Below are 17,279 nucleotides of genomic sequence, written 5' to 3'. Positions count from 1 at the left end.
AGGCTCCACTACACTTGTGTTTCTTTTCCTGAAAGCATGAGCCACTAAACTCATCTAGCCAAAGGTTGTTGAGATTCCCCACAAAAGGTTTATGAGGCTGAGGACCCGTACTTAGCCTTCTCAACGAGTATTCATCATTTCTCCGCATTACAGGACTGACGCTTCCGTCCATGTCCTTCCAAAGGTGATCATTTCATCTTGTGTAAGGAACGGTCACTTTGTATGTTTTGGGAAGGTTGCATAGTCGGTTCGCTAACTTACTGCATTAGTGGTTGTCGAGCCCAAGAGACGCAATGGCGTTACATTTTCCATTGAGAAATGATGATCTAGTGTAAGAGGTCCCACAAAAGTGACGGTTGGCTAGAGTCAGGTTCCATTAAATCGTAAGTCTAAAATCCAAGTGGATCTGGTGGTCGTAGGCATCCTCTTCCACTATAAATGGCTTATTCTGTTATGAAAAGGATCACCTAAAAGCCTAGGATTGAACCGGAGGATCAAGACAACCAGAGGCTAGAATCCCTTAAATCGAAAAATCTCTTTCCTCAATTTTGTTTCTTTTTACAATTTCAATTTCAATTCATACAATTTCAATCCGTCCATATTTTTAATTATGTCTTTTTTATTTTTCCAAGTACGTCATTTTTCTTGGGCACGACTGTGCCTAGGATTTCGAGGAACAAGTTGTAGCAATCTAGTCTCTAAGGATTTGACCCTACTTCCCTTATACTATTCTTTTCGTTATTTCATATGCATAGGTTTTTTTGGTGCTTTCAACGACACACCAATAAGTTAATTTTTACTTTTAAAATAGTATTAATTAATTGAAATTGCTCATATCATTCACTATTTTTGTTAAATTGCTAATATAAATTTTCTAATATAAATTTTATATCTCAATCGAATTCTTAAAAATGTTAGCACTTTGGGTCAAGCATCAAATTAAAATTACTTTTATTAGTTGATTACTTTTATATGAACAATTTATATTTACTTAACATGAGCACATATTTTCTTACCAAAACACCCCAATCAACTCGCCAATCCAATTCCTCTCCACTACACCAATTCCCGCAACTTTAGTCTTAGCATTATAAGCTCCATCATAGTTTACATTCACCCAATTTTCTTTTGGCTTCTCCCATGCTTCAACGGCAAGGTTTTGCTTACTTTTCTTATAATTTTCCATATCCAATAAACTCAAGCTCTCAACTGTAGCTTTCTACAGCCTTTAAATTACATCCATAGGCCTCAACTCCTTTTAAAATGCAAACTGACATATCTTTTTCCATATTAACCAGCAAGTATGGCTAACAATTACCAATACCCTAGATCTTTCTTCCTCTTCCACTATTTAGCACACAACAAAAAACTTAGCCCACTATCTAGAGTAGTTACTTTTTATCCATCAATCCTTATGCCAATCTCCACACGAAACCACACAGGAACAATCCATTCACACAATAAAAGTACATGCTCAAATGTTTCTTTATGATTCCCACAAATCGAACACAAAGGATCATTATGCACATTTTGCCTCATCAAATTCTGGTTTGTAGCCAAAGCATTCTTGATAGCTCTCCAAACAAAGTTTTTAGCTCTACTATGGACAGGTATCTTTTATATCTCATTCCAAACACATTCTTGAAAACAATACGATGTTTTAGGACCCCATATCATTACTTTACAATTTCACTCCTTCAGAATAAAATATTCACCATCAATAATTTTTGGCCAAAATATTTGATCCCTTCCCCCACTCTTGCAAATTGGAACTCCTTTTATAGTTTCTCTATCACTTTTAGACACCATGTCCTTAATGCTTTCCAATTCCCAGCATCTCTCAGTTCTATTTATCAACTGGGCCACCTTTTTTGGAACTGCACTGTTCTTAGCATCCATATCATCAGGAATTCCAAGTTGAATTTTGTCAACTTTTATGATTTTTGAAGCTACATTAGTTATAATTTGTCCTGGTCTTTAGGAAAATATCATCCCTTATTTTTAGGCAAATAAAATATTTAAAAAATAGTTTAGATTATAATTCAGCAGTAGATTTTTCTGCATTTTAAAGTTATAAATTGTTGTATAAATAGATAGCTTGGCAATTCAATAAATCATAATGATTTCAGCAAGTTCTTTAAATACTTTCAATTCTATTTTACCTTCAGATTGGTATCAAGAGCTATTTCTTAAAGGACTTGTGAAATCAAACAAACAAAAAACAAAACTCATAAACGCTCTTCATCCACCTACATACATATAAAACCATAACCATTAAAAACATGAATACAGAAGCTTCGTTCACTACAATTGCTCCTCCAATTTTTGAAGGAACAAATTATCAATGATGGTTTATTAGAATGGAAGCCTATCTTGAAGCTATTGATGTGTAGGAAGGTATAGAACATGAATATGAAATTTCTCCCTTACCAAACAATCTAACGGTTGCTCAGATTAAAAATCACAAGGATAAGAAGTAGCAAAGATCAAAAGCCAAAGCTAGCTTGTTTGTAGTAGTCTCAAATTCTATTTTTTATAGAATAATGACCTTGAAAACTGCCAAAAAGATCTGAGATTTTTTAAAGCAAGAGTATGAAGGAAATGAAAGGGTTAGAGGTATGAAAGCATTAAATTTGTGAAGAGAATTTGAGTTGGAAAGGATGAAAGAAACAGATACGATCAAGGAATACTCTGATAGATTTCTTGGCATTCTCAACAACGTAAGACTCCTTGGCACTGATTTCTCTTATTCTAGAATTGTTCAAAAACTCCTTGTCGCAATTCCTGAAAGGTTTGAAGCCACAATTTTGTCTTTGGAAAATATGAAAGACCCATCAACCATCACCTTGGCAAAGTTGTTGAATGTTTTGTAGGCACAAGAACAAAGGAGACGCATAAGACAATAACGAATAGTAAAAGGTACTCTTCAAGCTAAATCACAGAGTTACAATGTTGGAAAAAGTAAGAAAAAAATGCAGAGTAAAAACAAGCAGGCTGGAGGTTCCACAGATGATAAAAAATAAGGCAACAACACTCAAGCTTTTCTTGTTGTCCTTACCGTAAAAAGACCAATCACCACAAAAAAGGTGTTGGTGGAGGCGGAATGTGAAATGCAGTAAGTGTGGACAATTAGGACATGTGGAGAAAATATCCAGGTTTCCACAACAACAAGGAGAAGCTAATGTTGCTCAAAATACAACAGATGGCGAGCAAATGTTTATGCCATCCTGCTTCACCACTAGCAGCTCAACCGAGAATTGACTTATAGATAGTGGTTATACAAACCATATGTCTTATGATCGTGAACTCTTCAAAGAGCTTCATCAGACTACCGTCTCTAAAGTCAAGGAAATGTGGCATATATTGTTGTGGAAGGCAAAAGAACACTGGCAATTGAAGGTCACATAAGTTTGAAATTTATTTTTAATGTCTTATATGTGCCTAGAATTAATCAGAACATTTTGAGTGTTGTTGAGCTGTTGGAAAAAAGGATACAAGGTGTTGTTTGAAAGAAAAAATTGCATAATCAAAGATACAGAAAATAGATATGTGTTTGAAATCCATATGAAAGACAAAAACTTTGCCTTAGATTTGATGTAAGAATAGCAGGCTGTTGTACACAAAGAAGATAGCAATAATTTGCTTTGGCACAAAAGTTTGGGGCATTTTTTCCATGTTGTTATACTTTTTATAAAGAAAAATAACATTGTAAAAGGCTTGCCTCATTTGGAGAATAATCTACCTGCATGTGAAATTTGTCGATGTGGGAAACAAACAAGGCTCTCTTTTCCATAAAATGGTTGTTCAGGAATTACAGTTAGTACACACTAACATAAAATGGCCCATCAAAACATCGTCATTGAATGGTAGTAAGTGCTATATTATTTTCATTGATGGTCACGCAAGATTTTGTTGGATTTATTTCATGAAGTTGAAATCTGAAGTTGTTGACATTTTTTTAAAAGTTTAAAGATTTCGTGGAAACTCAAAGTGGTTGCAAGATGTAGGTGACCAGATTTGATAACGGAGCTTAATATACTTCTAAAAAATTTAATAAATTTTGTCAATATGCAGGAATCGATCATAAGTTGACTACACCCTATACTCTACAACAAAATGGTGTGGTGGAGAGAAAAAAATAAAATAATTATGGATATGGCAAGGTGTTTACTTCATGACAAAGGGTTGCCGAAGAAGTTTTGGGCTGAAGCAGCAAACACATCAGTTTATTTGCTTAATAAACTTCCAACCAAATATTTGCATAAAAGAACCCCATTTGAAGCATGGTATGGTTACAAACCTGAATTTGTTAATCTGAAAGTCTTTGGTTGCTTATGTTTTTCTTATATTCATTAGGTTAAAAGAGACAAATTGGATAAGAAAGTAGATGCTGGAGTTTTTGTAGGCTACAACTTATCCTCAAAGGCCTACAGAATCTACTTACCATACCATAACAAAGTCATAATTAGCAGAGATGTCTAATTCCATGAGTCAGATAGTTGGAGTTGGGATGGTAACAAAAAGATTGAGTTTCATGAGGAAGATGATGACATAGATGATGAACCTATTAGAGGAACTCGGTCACTTTCTGAAATCTATCAAAGGTGTAACGTTGCTGTGATAGAGCTTGTAGAGTATGAAAAAGCTGCAACTGATAAAAAATGGCTAGTTGCAATGAAGGAAGAGCTTAGCATGATTGAAAAGAATCAAACATGAAAACTGGTGGACAGACCAAATCACAAGAATGCTATAGGAGTGAAATGGGTTTATAGAACCAAACTCAATCCTAATGGTTCTATAAACAAGTACAAGGCGAGGCTGGTCGTCAAGGGGTATGTTCAAATGTTTGGGGTAGATTTTTTAGAAACTTTTGCTCCGGTTGCCAGGATGAATAATGTATGGATGTTATTGGCCCTTACTACACAAAAAGGTTGGCTTGTACATCAAATGGATGTCAAATCAACATTTTTGAATGGGTACTTGGATGAAGAAATATTTCTTGAACAACCACAAGGCTTTGTTGTTCAAGGAAAAGAAGAGAAGGTGTTGTAAACTCTAAATTATATAGATTTTTATAGTTATTTATATCACCTTTTTACTTCAAATTTATGCTAATCTTGAGTATTTGATATTTAAATTGGGTGATTTCTATTCATATTGAGACACTAGGCATAATTTTAGTAAATATGCAATTTTATAATTTTTTTGTATTAAATTTGCATAGATTCACTATTTTATTGTACCTATTAATTTCTATATTTTAATTGTTGTAGTGGGACCATTGAACTAATAAGAAGGGAAGCTTATTCAATTCATACATTGATATGAGTTAAAATCCACCTCATTTAGACGAAAAAGACAACAAATTAAGCATTCAATTTGATCCAGTTGAAGTTGTCTTGATTAAGAAGAGCAAGCCTAATTAATTGGATCACAAAACCATCCAAGTAGGGGGAGAGGAGCCCAAATTTGGCTAAGTCATGAAGAGCAGCCCAGAATTAGCTTTGGGATAATTAATTTGGAGGTTCTTGTACTTGTAAACAAATCAGAAATCAACTCTCAACTTTTACCCAAGAAATCGTCTACCTCCTTGCATAATTCATGCATGAATCAAGCAACTATCAACTCCTTCCTCCACAATTAATGGTTGGCCAAGCAAAAGAGAAACCTAAGGAATATTCAAGCTATTTTTAGTAAATTCCTTAGCCATCCCTCTACTATAAATACCACCCCTTACTTCCCATTCATTCATCATTCAATAATCATTCATTCATTCCTCATCCCTCTCTCAATCCTCTTATCTTTTCATTTCCCCTCTTTCACGCATAAGCCTTTCATTTCTCAACCTCCCTTAGCTAGCATTTTCTCTGGAGGAAAACTACTCTTGGCCGGCCACCTTGAGGAGTAGTTTGTGGAGAAGCAACCTTGAGAATTGGAGGAAGCCTCCATGATTAGTCAACAAACTTATCAAAAAGTTTCTTCTTCATTTTGCTTCTTCTTAATTATTCAAATATGTTTGCAAATTGTTTTGATGTTTTTCTATTGACAATGATGACTTAATTTTGTTTAGCTAGAATGATTACATTAATTTGACGAAGTTCATTTGATTCATGTTTATGATGTTCTGTGCATCAATCATTCATGCTTTCAATTAAACTCATGCATGTATTTCATTTATTAAAATGTGATTGAATGCGTTAGAATTAGTTGATCAATCCTAGCCAGATGACGATTAATGGACACAATAATTGAAAGATGCATGCTTAATTTAGATCATAACCCAATTAAATTAAAGGTTTGTAATAACTCGAGAGAGCTTTATTACCTTGCATAACTTTTAGATTCGTGTGATTAAATTGTTTCAAACCTAATCCATCCCTGTTACATAACATAAACTCTAAGAAACACTTAGTTAAATCATGGTAGTATGCATGTTTTTCTAAGTATAAGATTTCGAAAGGACTTGTAACTGGTTTCAAGTTAATGAATAATTGAGTTGCCCATGGAATATTTTCTGAACATTATTAAACATGATGAAAAATGAATTAAGTCAAATGTTTAATTATTCTAGCTCATTCATTGTTGTTGAACTTGTGAAATTGCTACTAATCCATCACCTTGCATTGCATTTCATCTCATTTGCATTTAGGTTAATTTAATTTAATTTAACTTAATTTAATTTAATTTTAACATCTATCACCCAAAATATTGTGTTTCCTTTACTAACTTGTAAACTATTAGTTTTGCAATATTTGATTAACATATACAGTCCATGTGGAGACGATAACTCTTTTACTTACTTATTACTTGATAATGACTTTGTACACTTGCACTAACCCTAATGTTACAGGTGTATCGATTGAAAAAGGCGTTGTATGGCTTAAAACATGTGCCAAGATCTTGGTACAATAGCATTGATGCATATTTGCTTGACTTAGGTTTTGAAATATGCCTAAGTGAGTTTACTTTGCATATTAAGAAAAATGGTGATGAATTACTTGCGGTGTCTCTTTATCTTGATGACCTACTTATAACAAGAAATAGACTGGACCTGATAGACAAGTTCAAAGAGGAGATGAAATGGGTCTTTGAAATGACAGATCTTGGAGAAATGACATTTTTTCTTGGTATGCAGGTACGACAAAAGCAAAATGAAATTTTTGCGTAGTCCTCAACAAATTTAACATGGAAGCTTGCAATTTGACTGCAACTCCAATGGATCAAAATGAGAAGTTTTCGAAAGAAAGTGGGGCTGAAAAAGTTGATGACAAACTATATAGAAGTTTAATTGGTTGTTTGATGTATTTGATAGCAACCAGGTCAGACATCATGCATGTTGTAAGTTTGTTATCAAGATACATGAACTGTGCTAGTGAAATTCATTTTCAAGCAGCAAAAAGAATTCTGAAATATGTAAAAGGCAAGGTTGATTATGGCATAAAATTCAGTCAAGTTGAAAATTTTAATCTCCATGGTTATTCAGATAGCGATTGGGTTGGATGTGTTGATGATATGCGTAGCACCTCATGTTACTATTTTAGTCTAGATTTTGGAATTTTTTTCTTGGTGTTCAAAGAAACAAAAAAATTGTTGCACAATCCACAGCAAAAATAGAATATGTGGCAGCTACTACTGCTACAAATCAAGCACTCTAGATCAGAAAACTTTTGACAAATTTACATATGGAGCAAGAGAAAATCACACAAATATTTGTGGACAACCAAGGTGCAATATCAATAATTAATAACCAGGTGTTCTATGGCAGAACTAAACACTTCAAAATAAAATTTTACTTTCTTCGTGATGTTCAAAAGGAAGGAGAAGTGTGGTTGGTTTATTGTAGTACAAAAAATCAATATGATGACATTTTCATAAAAGTATTGCCTAAAGCCAGAATGAGTGTTAACTTTTATGATTTTTGAAGCTGCATTAGTTTGTCCTAGTCTTTAAGCAAATATCATCCTTATTTTTAGGCAAATAAAATAGTTAAAAAAACAATTTAGATTATGATGCAGTAGCAGATTTTTCTGCATTTTAAATTCATAAACTTGTATAAATTGATAGCTTGGTAATTCAATAAATCATGATAATTTCAACAAATTCTTTATTTCAAGAATAGGGTAAGATTTTGGAATAATATTTTTCCGATTTCAAAGATTACATTTAGTAATAATATATTTTTAATATTGCTAAGATTGCAATACCGCATTTCTTTAAAATTTTTTGACTTTGATTTATTTTACTTAAACCAAAATGAAATATTTGTATATTATATTATATATTTTTATTTTGTTATACCAAAAAGCGTTGCAATTATAATAATTTTACCATTAATTTTTTTATAATTTTAGTTAAACTTGTCCTTAAACCATAATAAATAGTAGAATGTTTTAATAAAAGAATACATTTTTCTTCTTTCTTTTTTTGCTCTATCTCAATTTTAGTTGATTTAGATGTAAGATAAGATATGGAATTAACTTATGAGAGAAATACATTAATTTATTAGTAAACTAAAACAGTATAAGCTTAAAATTTTTAATGATTATTTTATTTAATTCATTAATATAAAAATTAATTTAGGATAATTAGATTTTTTTTTAATAACACCCGACTGGAATATTATTAATAAGAAAAAATAAAAACACAAGTGTTATATTATTTAATAATTTTTAAAAATATATGGCGTGGCATTAATGTAATGACGACTAAAATAATATAATTTTAACTCTAATACATACTTTTTATTGCTTAATTACTTGATACTTAATACAGATAGAAAGTCACACCATTAACGAAACACCATGAAACCTAGTGAACATAAGACTAGCTTTTAAATACTTATATCGGGATCAGAGTCTCCATACGTAGTGGCAAATGAGTGCTCCATCGAACAGTTCAACACTTATATGGCACCGGCAGCGATATCCGATGGCTGATTAATCCAAACAAAATTACCTTGAGAAAATACATGGCAAACAGTGTTTCCTTGCTTAATACCAAGCATGCGAAAAGCGACATGATCAGAGCTCCAACCTGAAGTATCCATATGGCAAAGAACAACAGCATCCACCTTATCTCCTGTAACATCACCAACTAAACGGAGTTTGAAAGCTTTAGTCTCAGTGGCATCAAAGTGACAGAAATAAACTGCATAAAGATATGGCATTGGATGACAAGCTACTTTCTTTGGAGATTCAATCTCCTGAGGGGATTCTAAAATTGTGTAACTTTGAAAGAGTGGGGTTGTTATGGTGGGATGCCTTGTGCTTATGAACTTGAAATCAACATGGGGTCCAAATGCATTGCTTAGAAAACCGTGTAAAGATTCAAAAGAGGTAGCACAGATTTTGGTCTCCCCTTGAGCTGCTCCGAGTTCGCATTTTGTGAGTGTATCTTGAACAGCTTTGCCTTTGGGGGAGTCCGGAGAAACTGAGAAGAATCGTAGAATATTAGAAGCTTGGGAAGATGAAAAAGGGATGGTGTCAGCAATTTGTTTAGGCAATAGAGGAGGGTAAAGAGAGTGGTTTTTTACAGGGAAAAAGATGGGTAATTTCTTCCCTACGTGAAAGGTATGTAGTTCATCAATGGTGAACAAGCCTATCTCTGCACTTTCAACATGGTTATGGTAAAGGTGGTGATGTTCCATGTTGTGATCCTTCATCATTTTGGAAGATATTGTTTTGTGAAAGTAAGCCGTGGAATATTTGTCTTCCAAACTCTTTAATTTGTCACCTTCACCATGGTTTTCAAAAACAGAAGTCTTGTGGAAGTACGCAGTAGCATAATTGTCTTCCAATATCTTTGCTTTGTCGTCTCTGCCATGGTTTCCAGAATCTAACGATTTGTGGAAGTAAGCCGCTGAATATTTGTCTTCTAAATTCTTCACTTCATCACCTCCATCAAAGTGATTTGCAGAATCAAAAGTTTGATGAAAGTAAGCGGTAACGTACTTGTCATCTAAACTCTCCACTTCGTCGTCTCTGCCATGGCTTTCAAGATCATATTTCTCTTCCAAATCCCTTACTGCATTGCCTCTGCCACACTGCCAAAAAGAAATTCGAGAGCCAATTCAGTCATTTACATTAATAAAATGAAAAAAAAAAGAAAAAGAACCTTTGGTTTATATCAATTGTAATATGGAACTAAAAATTACCATTAAAAACATAAGACATAATAGAAGAACTAGAAAATTGAATTGAAAAACCATTTCCTTAAATTCTGAGAGCACTCCTATTGATGTTCTCGCCCTGAAAAATTTTGAAGGTTAGAACACATTTATAACCATGGAGAAGAATAAAAATCCTTTGGCCCCTATTTGTGCCCCATCAATGTGGATATAAAATTTTATTATTAAATTTAGCTTTTTTATTTTTCTATTTCCTGGGGTTTTTTATTTTTAATGTTGGTTATCCAATTTTTTGACACTTTCATTTTGGCCATCCAAATAAAAATCTTTACAATTTAGTCACTACCATTATAATAATTAAACATTTTAATCAACTGCTGATGGTGCACGTCACATCATCATCTTTTACTGATTATTGCTCATCATCTTCCTTGACCCATTTTTTTCCCTCCACGCCACCCCCTGCTTCCACCATACTTGTCCCATCAGATTACGAACAACTAAGACCGGCCGACGTTATCCATGGCTGAAGTTGCACTGTGCACTCCACCAGATATTGGGGTTCTAAAAAGTCTAGCTCTGCTACCCCCACTTGCTCCACTTCCATGGGGTTCAACCTTTTATTAACGTACCTACTTCTTTTTCGCTGCTTTTACTCTGATTTGAATCACCCTTTAGAACATGAGAGAGGCCATTAATACTGAACCAAAGCAGCAACTTGATGTATCCAACAAGTATCTATGTCAATCAAGACAAGAAAAGGATTCCAGATATCAACTACATCGATATGTTGGGTTTTTTACAAAATTATTATAAATAAAAATAAAAATTTATCAAAATATTATAATTTTTTTATTTATTAAAATATTATATTTTTTTATTTATTAAAATATTATAAATTTTTTTTATTTACTAAAATATACCAAAAAAATAGAGTTATTAAATGAGAATAGTTTATTAAATTAAAATAGAGTTATTACTTAATTAAAATTTTAAATATCTTAATTATCACTTAACTAATATTAGATTTAATTAAAAAATTAATATAAATAAAAAAATTATAATATTTTAGTAAATAAAAAAATTTATAATATTTTGATAAATTTTTATTTTTTTATAATAATTTTGTAAAAACCCTGAGAAAAATGAAAGAAAAAGGAAAGCAAGAATTTAGAAAATGAAATATTTGATAGTACTTTGGTACAGTACCTGATAAACAGATTTGACTGTCTTCAGAAACTAGGCGAAACCCATTTTTACGGGAATGAGACTGCAGCTGGAACTAGGGAGCAAAACAAGAAGAAGAATGTGGTAATTGTAATTATGTGGTGATCAAAATAAAAATATTCAAAAAATTGGTGATTAACTAAACAATTTATCCTATTCTTTTATCAGAAATAACTCAAAATTAATATGACGAGATAAAACTTTTTTTTAAAAAATATCAGTACGTGTTGATTATGACTTAACTTCTGTTCAAGTCTAATTAGCTGAAGTAATAGTAAGTATTCAGTGGCATTAGTTGAAGTAAATTATATTTCCAAGAAACAGCACTGAAACATTGAAGATAATATGATTAAGAGAGATAATTATAAATTATGAATAGAAATTGTAAAATGAATATTAATGATAAAAGAAATTTGTAATTATTTTAAATTATTGGTGAAAAATGAAGGCTACATATAAATGAGTAATAAAATAACACGTATTTTTAGGACTCTAAGCATATTTGAAAAACTAAAATATAAACAAAATTGAACATTTGACCTCGTATTAACACTACTTCTATAGAGTTTTTTTTTAAGGATAAATGTTAAAATTATAGCTTAATATGTAATTATGTATATAAACTTTGATTTTGTGTATTTTTATTCATAAAATTTAGATTTGATTTAATTCTTGTAAATTATTAACATAATTATTGATATAACATTATTTTATGTTTATATAGCATACATAAATAATTATATTTATCCAATATAAAAATAAATTGATGTATTTATTTCTTTAAATGTGTATGATTAAATCAAAATTAAAGTTTCAAATATATATTTGAACTACAATTAGAGTTTCATGTATAACTTCATGTATAATTTTAAATTTTATTTATTTTTATTATTTTCCATTAAAATAAGTAAAGTTTTTTCATAAATTTTCTTGAAGGAAATTTAATTAATGTTAGCGCAAAAAAATAAGGTTAGCAAGAGGTTTGATTTTTGTTAAATAAATACAACCTTAGTGAAAATGGAAAACTTCACAAACTAAAGTAATACGATAAACAGTAAAAAAGAAAAGAAAATTTGAATATCTGTCATTATATTAACCTTGTTCATAAAATTTTATTTTTCACTACCTGAGTTTTTTATATAAATATTTTCTTTAAATATAAACTAATTTTACATCATGAAAATTTTTTGAATAATAAATATTGTAACGTTTTTATTTATTTTCTGAATAACCTTTTGATCTAGTAACAAAAACATTAAATTATAGACATGAAAATTTGAAATTAATCCCCAGTATTACTTTCAATTATTAAAAAGAAATTAATTTAAGTTAAACTTTTGTTAAAAAGATAATTTATATGAAAAAAACTATGAAATTTATAATTTAATTTCGAGTTCCTACAAAAATAAATTTCATCTCTACTTAAATTATCGTCACATATCTTTAATTAATATTTTTAAAAAAATACATGAAAGTTTTTCAACCTAACTTATAATATTAAAAAACCTCACCACTAATTATTTCAAATAATAATGTTTAAAATTAATCAATCCCGACTGATAGTGAGTTTGGATGGGCGGTGCGTTTACCTGCGATTAGTGTAAAAACAACGGTGATTGTGAGATTAGATACTGTAGTGATATTGTAGCGTGAGACAAAAAGTAAACTAAACGCACCGCACCGCACCTAATCGTCCATCCAAACCTACCTTGAATTGAGTTAAAGACCGTATTAATTTTTGTGGTAATAATTGTACCTACTGGTAGTTGGATTTGCAGTAAAACATTTTACTGTTCGGCACATGCGTCCTGTTATGAAATTAATTTAGTATTTTAATTTTTTTTCTCATAGTACAATCATGATATTTTATTTAATTCTATCTAAAAAAAGATTTACTTTCCATTAAAGTTTACAGTATGTGAACTTTTTAAAGGAAATTTATTAATGCTCACAGAGAACGAGGAAGAGTTAAAAATGGTGTTTAGATTGGGTAAATATTCTGGTCCAAATAGATTGTGGTCTGTGAAAGTCATTTTGGATAGGTTTTGTGAGTAGTACCGGTTGGAGAATAAAACGTGAGAGAGATAAAATAATATGTAGAAAAGTTGCTCTTTTATTAATGAATTCTGGATGAGTAAAAACAAAGAATAAAAGCTTATATTTATAGGCTTACATGGAAACTAACTTAACATAAAAATAACTAACAAATTATTTGGTCGAGCTAAAAAATCTGAAACTACCAAGATACTACCAAGATTTTCTAAACATCCCACTAATATGTTATTTTGAATTATTCTCAACACTCTCCCTTAATTCAAAGTTGCAAACGCCAAGTAAACTTCTAAAATAGCAAAACTTCTCTTTTGATAATGCTTTTGTTAACATATCTGCCAGCTGCTTTTCAGTGTTGCAATATTCCAAAGATATCTCCTCTTTTGCTACCAAATCACAAATGAAATGATAACGAATATCTATGTGCTTTGTTCTACTATGAAATGTTGGATTCTTTGTCATGGAGATAGTGGATTTGTTGTCACAAAATATGGTAGTTGCACATTTCTGCTCTTGTTGGAGATCGGTTAACATTCTCCTTAGCCAAATGGCTTGACAAGCTGTTGCAGTTGCTGCTACATATTCAGTCTCTGAGGTTGACAATGCTATTGTAGCTTGCTTCTTAGAACTCCAAGTGATCAAATACACTTCTTCTGTCATCTAGAGAACTTGTCCAATCACTGTCTGTGAACCCACACAATCTGAAGTTTTTTAGTACCAAATGCCATACTCCAATGTTCTAGCAATGTATTGCAAGACTCATTTTGCTGCTCCATAATGAACCTTTGAAGGTTGCTGCTCCATAATGAACCTTTGAAGGTTGCTGCATAAACCTGGAAATAACACCAACAGGAAATGCAATATCGGGTCTAGTGTGAGTCAAATAGATTAAACCTCCAACCAAGCTTTTAAACCTCCTTGCATCTGTCATTTCTTCTCCATCCTTTTGCTGCAATTTTTCATTGATATTCATGGGTGTAATTGTAGGCTTGCAATTAAGCATACTAAATTTACTGAGAAGATCCTTGGCATATTTCCTTTGTGAGATAAAAATTCCATCGTCAGCTTGATGAATTTCAAGACCGAGGAAATAATGCAATAAACTTATATCAGACATCTCAAATTCATTCATCATTTGAGACTTAAATTCATCAACAAGTAAGTTAGAGGAACTAGTATAAATGATATCATCAACGCAAAGACAAACAATTATGAAATCATTTTTACCTTCCTTTTTCACGTACAAGGTGGGTTCATTCTTACTTTTCATGTACCCTTTTTTTTCTGAAAATACCCATCGATCTTGTTGTACCATGCTCAAGGGGCCTGCTTCAATCCGTACAACGCCTTTTTCAGCTTGTAAACCTTTGTTTCATTTCCCCTCTCTATGAAACCTTCTGGTTGTGTTACATAAACTTCCTCTTGTAGATCTCCATTGAGGAACGCTGATTTGACATCAAATTGGTAAACATGCCATTGCAATTGTGCAGCCATTGCTAGAATAAGCCTCACCGTTTCGAACCGAGCTACTGGAGAGAAAGTTTCTTCGAAATCAATACCTTATTATTGTGCATAACCTTTCGCTACAAGACGAGCTTTGTGCTTTTGGATGCTTCCATCTGCACCAAATTTTGTTTTGAACACCCACTTCAAACCAATTGCATTTTTATCTTTCGGTAAGTCGACCATCTCCCAAGTTTCATTCTTTTCGATGGATTGTATCTCCTCCATCATTGCCTTTTTCCATTCTTCCTTATCAGCAGCTTCTTCATAATATAGAGGATCTGAAACGGCTAGAACAAATTGACAGGATGCGTAATTGTCATCAGCATATTTCGGATTCGGCTTTTTGACCCTTGTTGATCTCCTTAGTGGAATTGGCTCTTCAGAAGATTCTTCAAGTGTTGTAGATGTTGTTGGTGCAGGCTCCTCTTTTTTATCTATGGAATCTTTGATGGGAAAAGAGATATCCTGTTGTACCTGTTCTACAGTCATATCCCAGCTTGCATTTTCATCAAACACTACATCTCTTCTACTTGTAAATTTTCCACTATGAGGGTTATACAATCTATATGCTTTGGATTAAGTACAATAACCAATAAAAATGCATTTTTCAGACTTTTCATCAAGCTTTTTATGAGCATGAGAATTTACCGAAGCATATGCAACACACCCAAAAATTCTTAAATGACTTACATTAGGTTTCCTACCATACCAAGCTTCATATGGAGCTTTGTTCATGACAGCCCTTGTTGGTGAGAGATTTAGTAGATAGACGGATGTTGCCACAACTTCAGCCCAAAACTGATTTAAGAGTCCCTTCGCTTGTAACATGCTTCTCACCATCTCTACAACAGTTCAGTTCCTCCGCTTAGCGACACCGTTCTGCTCAGGGGTGTAAGGAATTGTTAACTCCCTATGGATGCCATTGTCCTCACAAAATAGATTGAATTATTTGGACAAGAACTCTCCACCTCGATCGGTGCGAAGAACTTTGATATAACAGCCACTTTGATTCTCCACCATAACCTTGAATTTTTGGAACTTTTCAAAAGTTTCTGACTTGTTTTCCAAAAAATACACCCAACTCATACGACTATAATCATCAGTGAATAACAAGAAGTAACGGCTCCCACCCAAAGACTTGGTTTGCATAGGACCACATAAATCAGCATGAATTAATTCTAAGCATTCAGTAGCTCTCCATGCTTTTCCAACAGAAAATGGCTTCCTAGTTTGCTTTTCATAAATGCACCCCTCACATAAATCAAGAGAACCAATTTTCGGTAGTCCAAGAACCATACTTTTATTACTCAGTAATTTCAGGCCTTTAATATTGAGATGACCATACCTCAAATGCCATAGCTTCGAGTCATCCTTTGTACTTACAGCAAGAACAAAGTTCTCTATGTTTGAAACATCCAACGGGAACATCTTGTTTGGTGTCATGTTGACATGGACTTGTTTGCCTGATTTTTTATTTTTGATGATACAGCATCATCATCAAATACAACAGCATATCCACCAGCTATTAGTTGTCCAATGCTCAAAAAATTGTATCCTAAATCAGGAACAAATTGAACATTGTCCAACATTTTTCCTTCTCCATGGCTATTAATGATTTCCACAGTGCCTTTTCCTTCAACTTGCATCTCCTTTTTGTTCCCAAGTGGCACCTTTATCTTTTGTGACTCGTCAAGCTCCTTGAACAATGATTTGGTACCCGTCATGTGATTCGAACAACCGATGTCCACAAACCACCAATCACTTGGCTTATGGTTAGTATCAATATAAGCCATAAAAAGCTTGTTTCCTTCCTTACTTTCTGATGCAAAAATTATTTTTTGATCTTTATACCAGCAATCAGCTTTTACATGCCCATATCTATTGCAATGGTAACATTGAATGCCATTTTTTGTGTTACCTTGCTCATTCGATTGCCTTTGTCCATCATACCTTCCTCTGCCTCTACTTCTGCCATACCCACCGCTACGACCTCTACGAAATCCTCTTCTTCCTCGACCTCTATTTGTTGAATGGTTATTGTTACCTTTCACTTGAAATGCCTTCTCTTCACTCTTCTCTTTATTCCTTTCTGCTAATCTATTGATTCTCGCCTCATGAGATTGAAGAGATCCCATCAGTTCATCAACGGAAAGAACTGACAGATCTTTGGACTCTTCTATAGCAGCCGCAACATGATCAAATTTTGTCGCCAAGCTTCGTAAGACTTTCGCTACAATTGTCTCGTCTGAAATTTTCTCACTATAGAAGCGTAATTGACCGACTATTATCCTTGTTTGTGACAAAAAAATCAGTAATTGATTTACCATTCTTCATCATCAAGGTCTCAAAATCACGTCGTAGTGATTGT

The 17,279-nt window shown here is 32.6% G+C and overlaps 1 protein-coding gene across 1 annotated transcript; it reads right to left on the bottom strand.

The window, feature by feature from the left end:
- Nucleotides 1–8,716: 8,716 nt before the first annotated feature.
- Nucleotides 8,717–10,344, bottom strand: LOC107915145 (BURP domain-containing protein BNM2A). The gene is made up of 2 exons (XM_016844297.2): nucleotides 10,154–10,344; nucleotides 8,717–10,042 (listed from the first exon to the last, which is right to left on the bottom strand). The coding sequence occupies exons 1-2, from the start codon at nucleotides 10,205–10,207 to the stop codon at nucleotides 8,903–8,905; spliced, it is 1,194 nt and encodes a 397-aa protein (XP_016699786.1). The 5' UTR covers nucleotides 10,208–10,344; the 3' UTR covers nucleotides 8,717–8,902.
- Between the last annotated feature and the right edge of the window lie 6,935 nt (nucleotides 10,345–17,279).

Source organism: Gossypium hirsutum, chromosome D10 (genome assembly GCF_007990345.1).
Source record: "Gossypium hirsutum isolate 1008001.06 chromosome D10, Gossypium_hirsutum_v2.1, whole genome shotgun sequence".
Lineage (NCBI taxonomy): Eukaryota > Viridiplantae > Streptophyta > Magnoliopsida > Malvales > Malvaceae > Gossypium > Gossypium hirsutum.
Note: the sequence above shows the minus strand (reverse complement) of the source record. Positions and strands in the feature narration are given on the sequence as shown.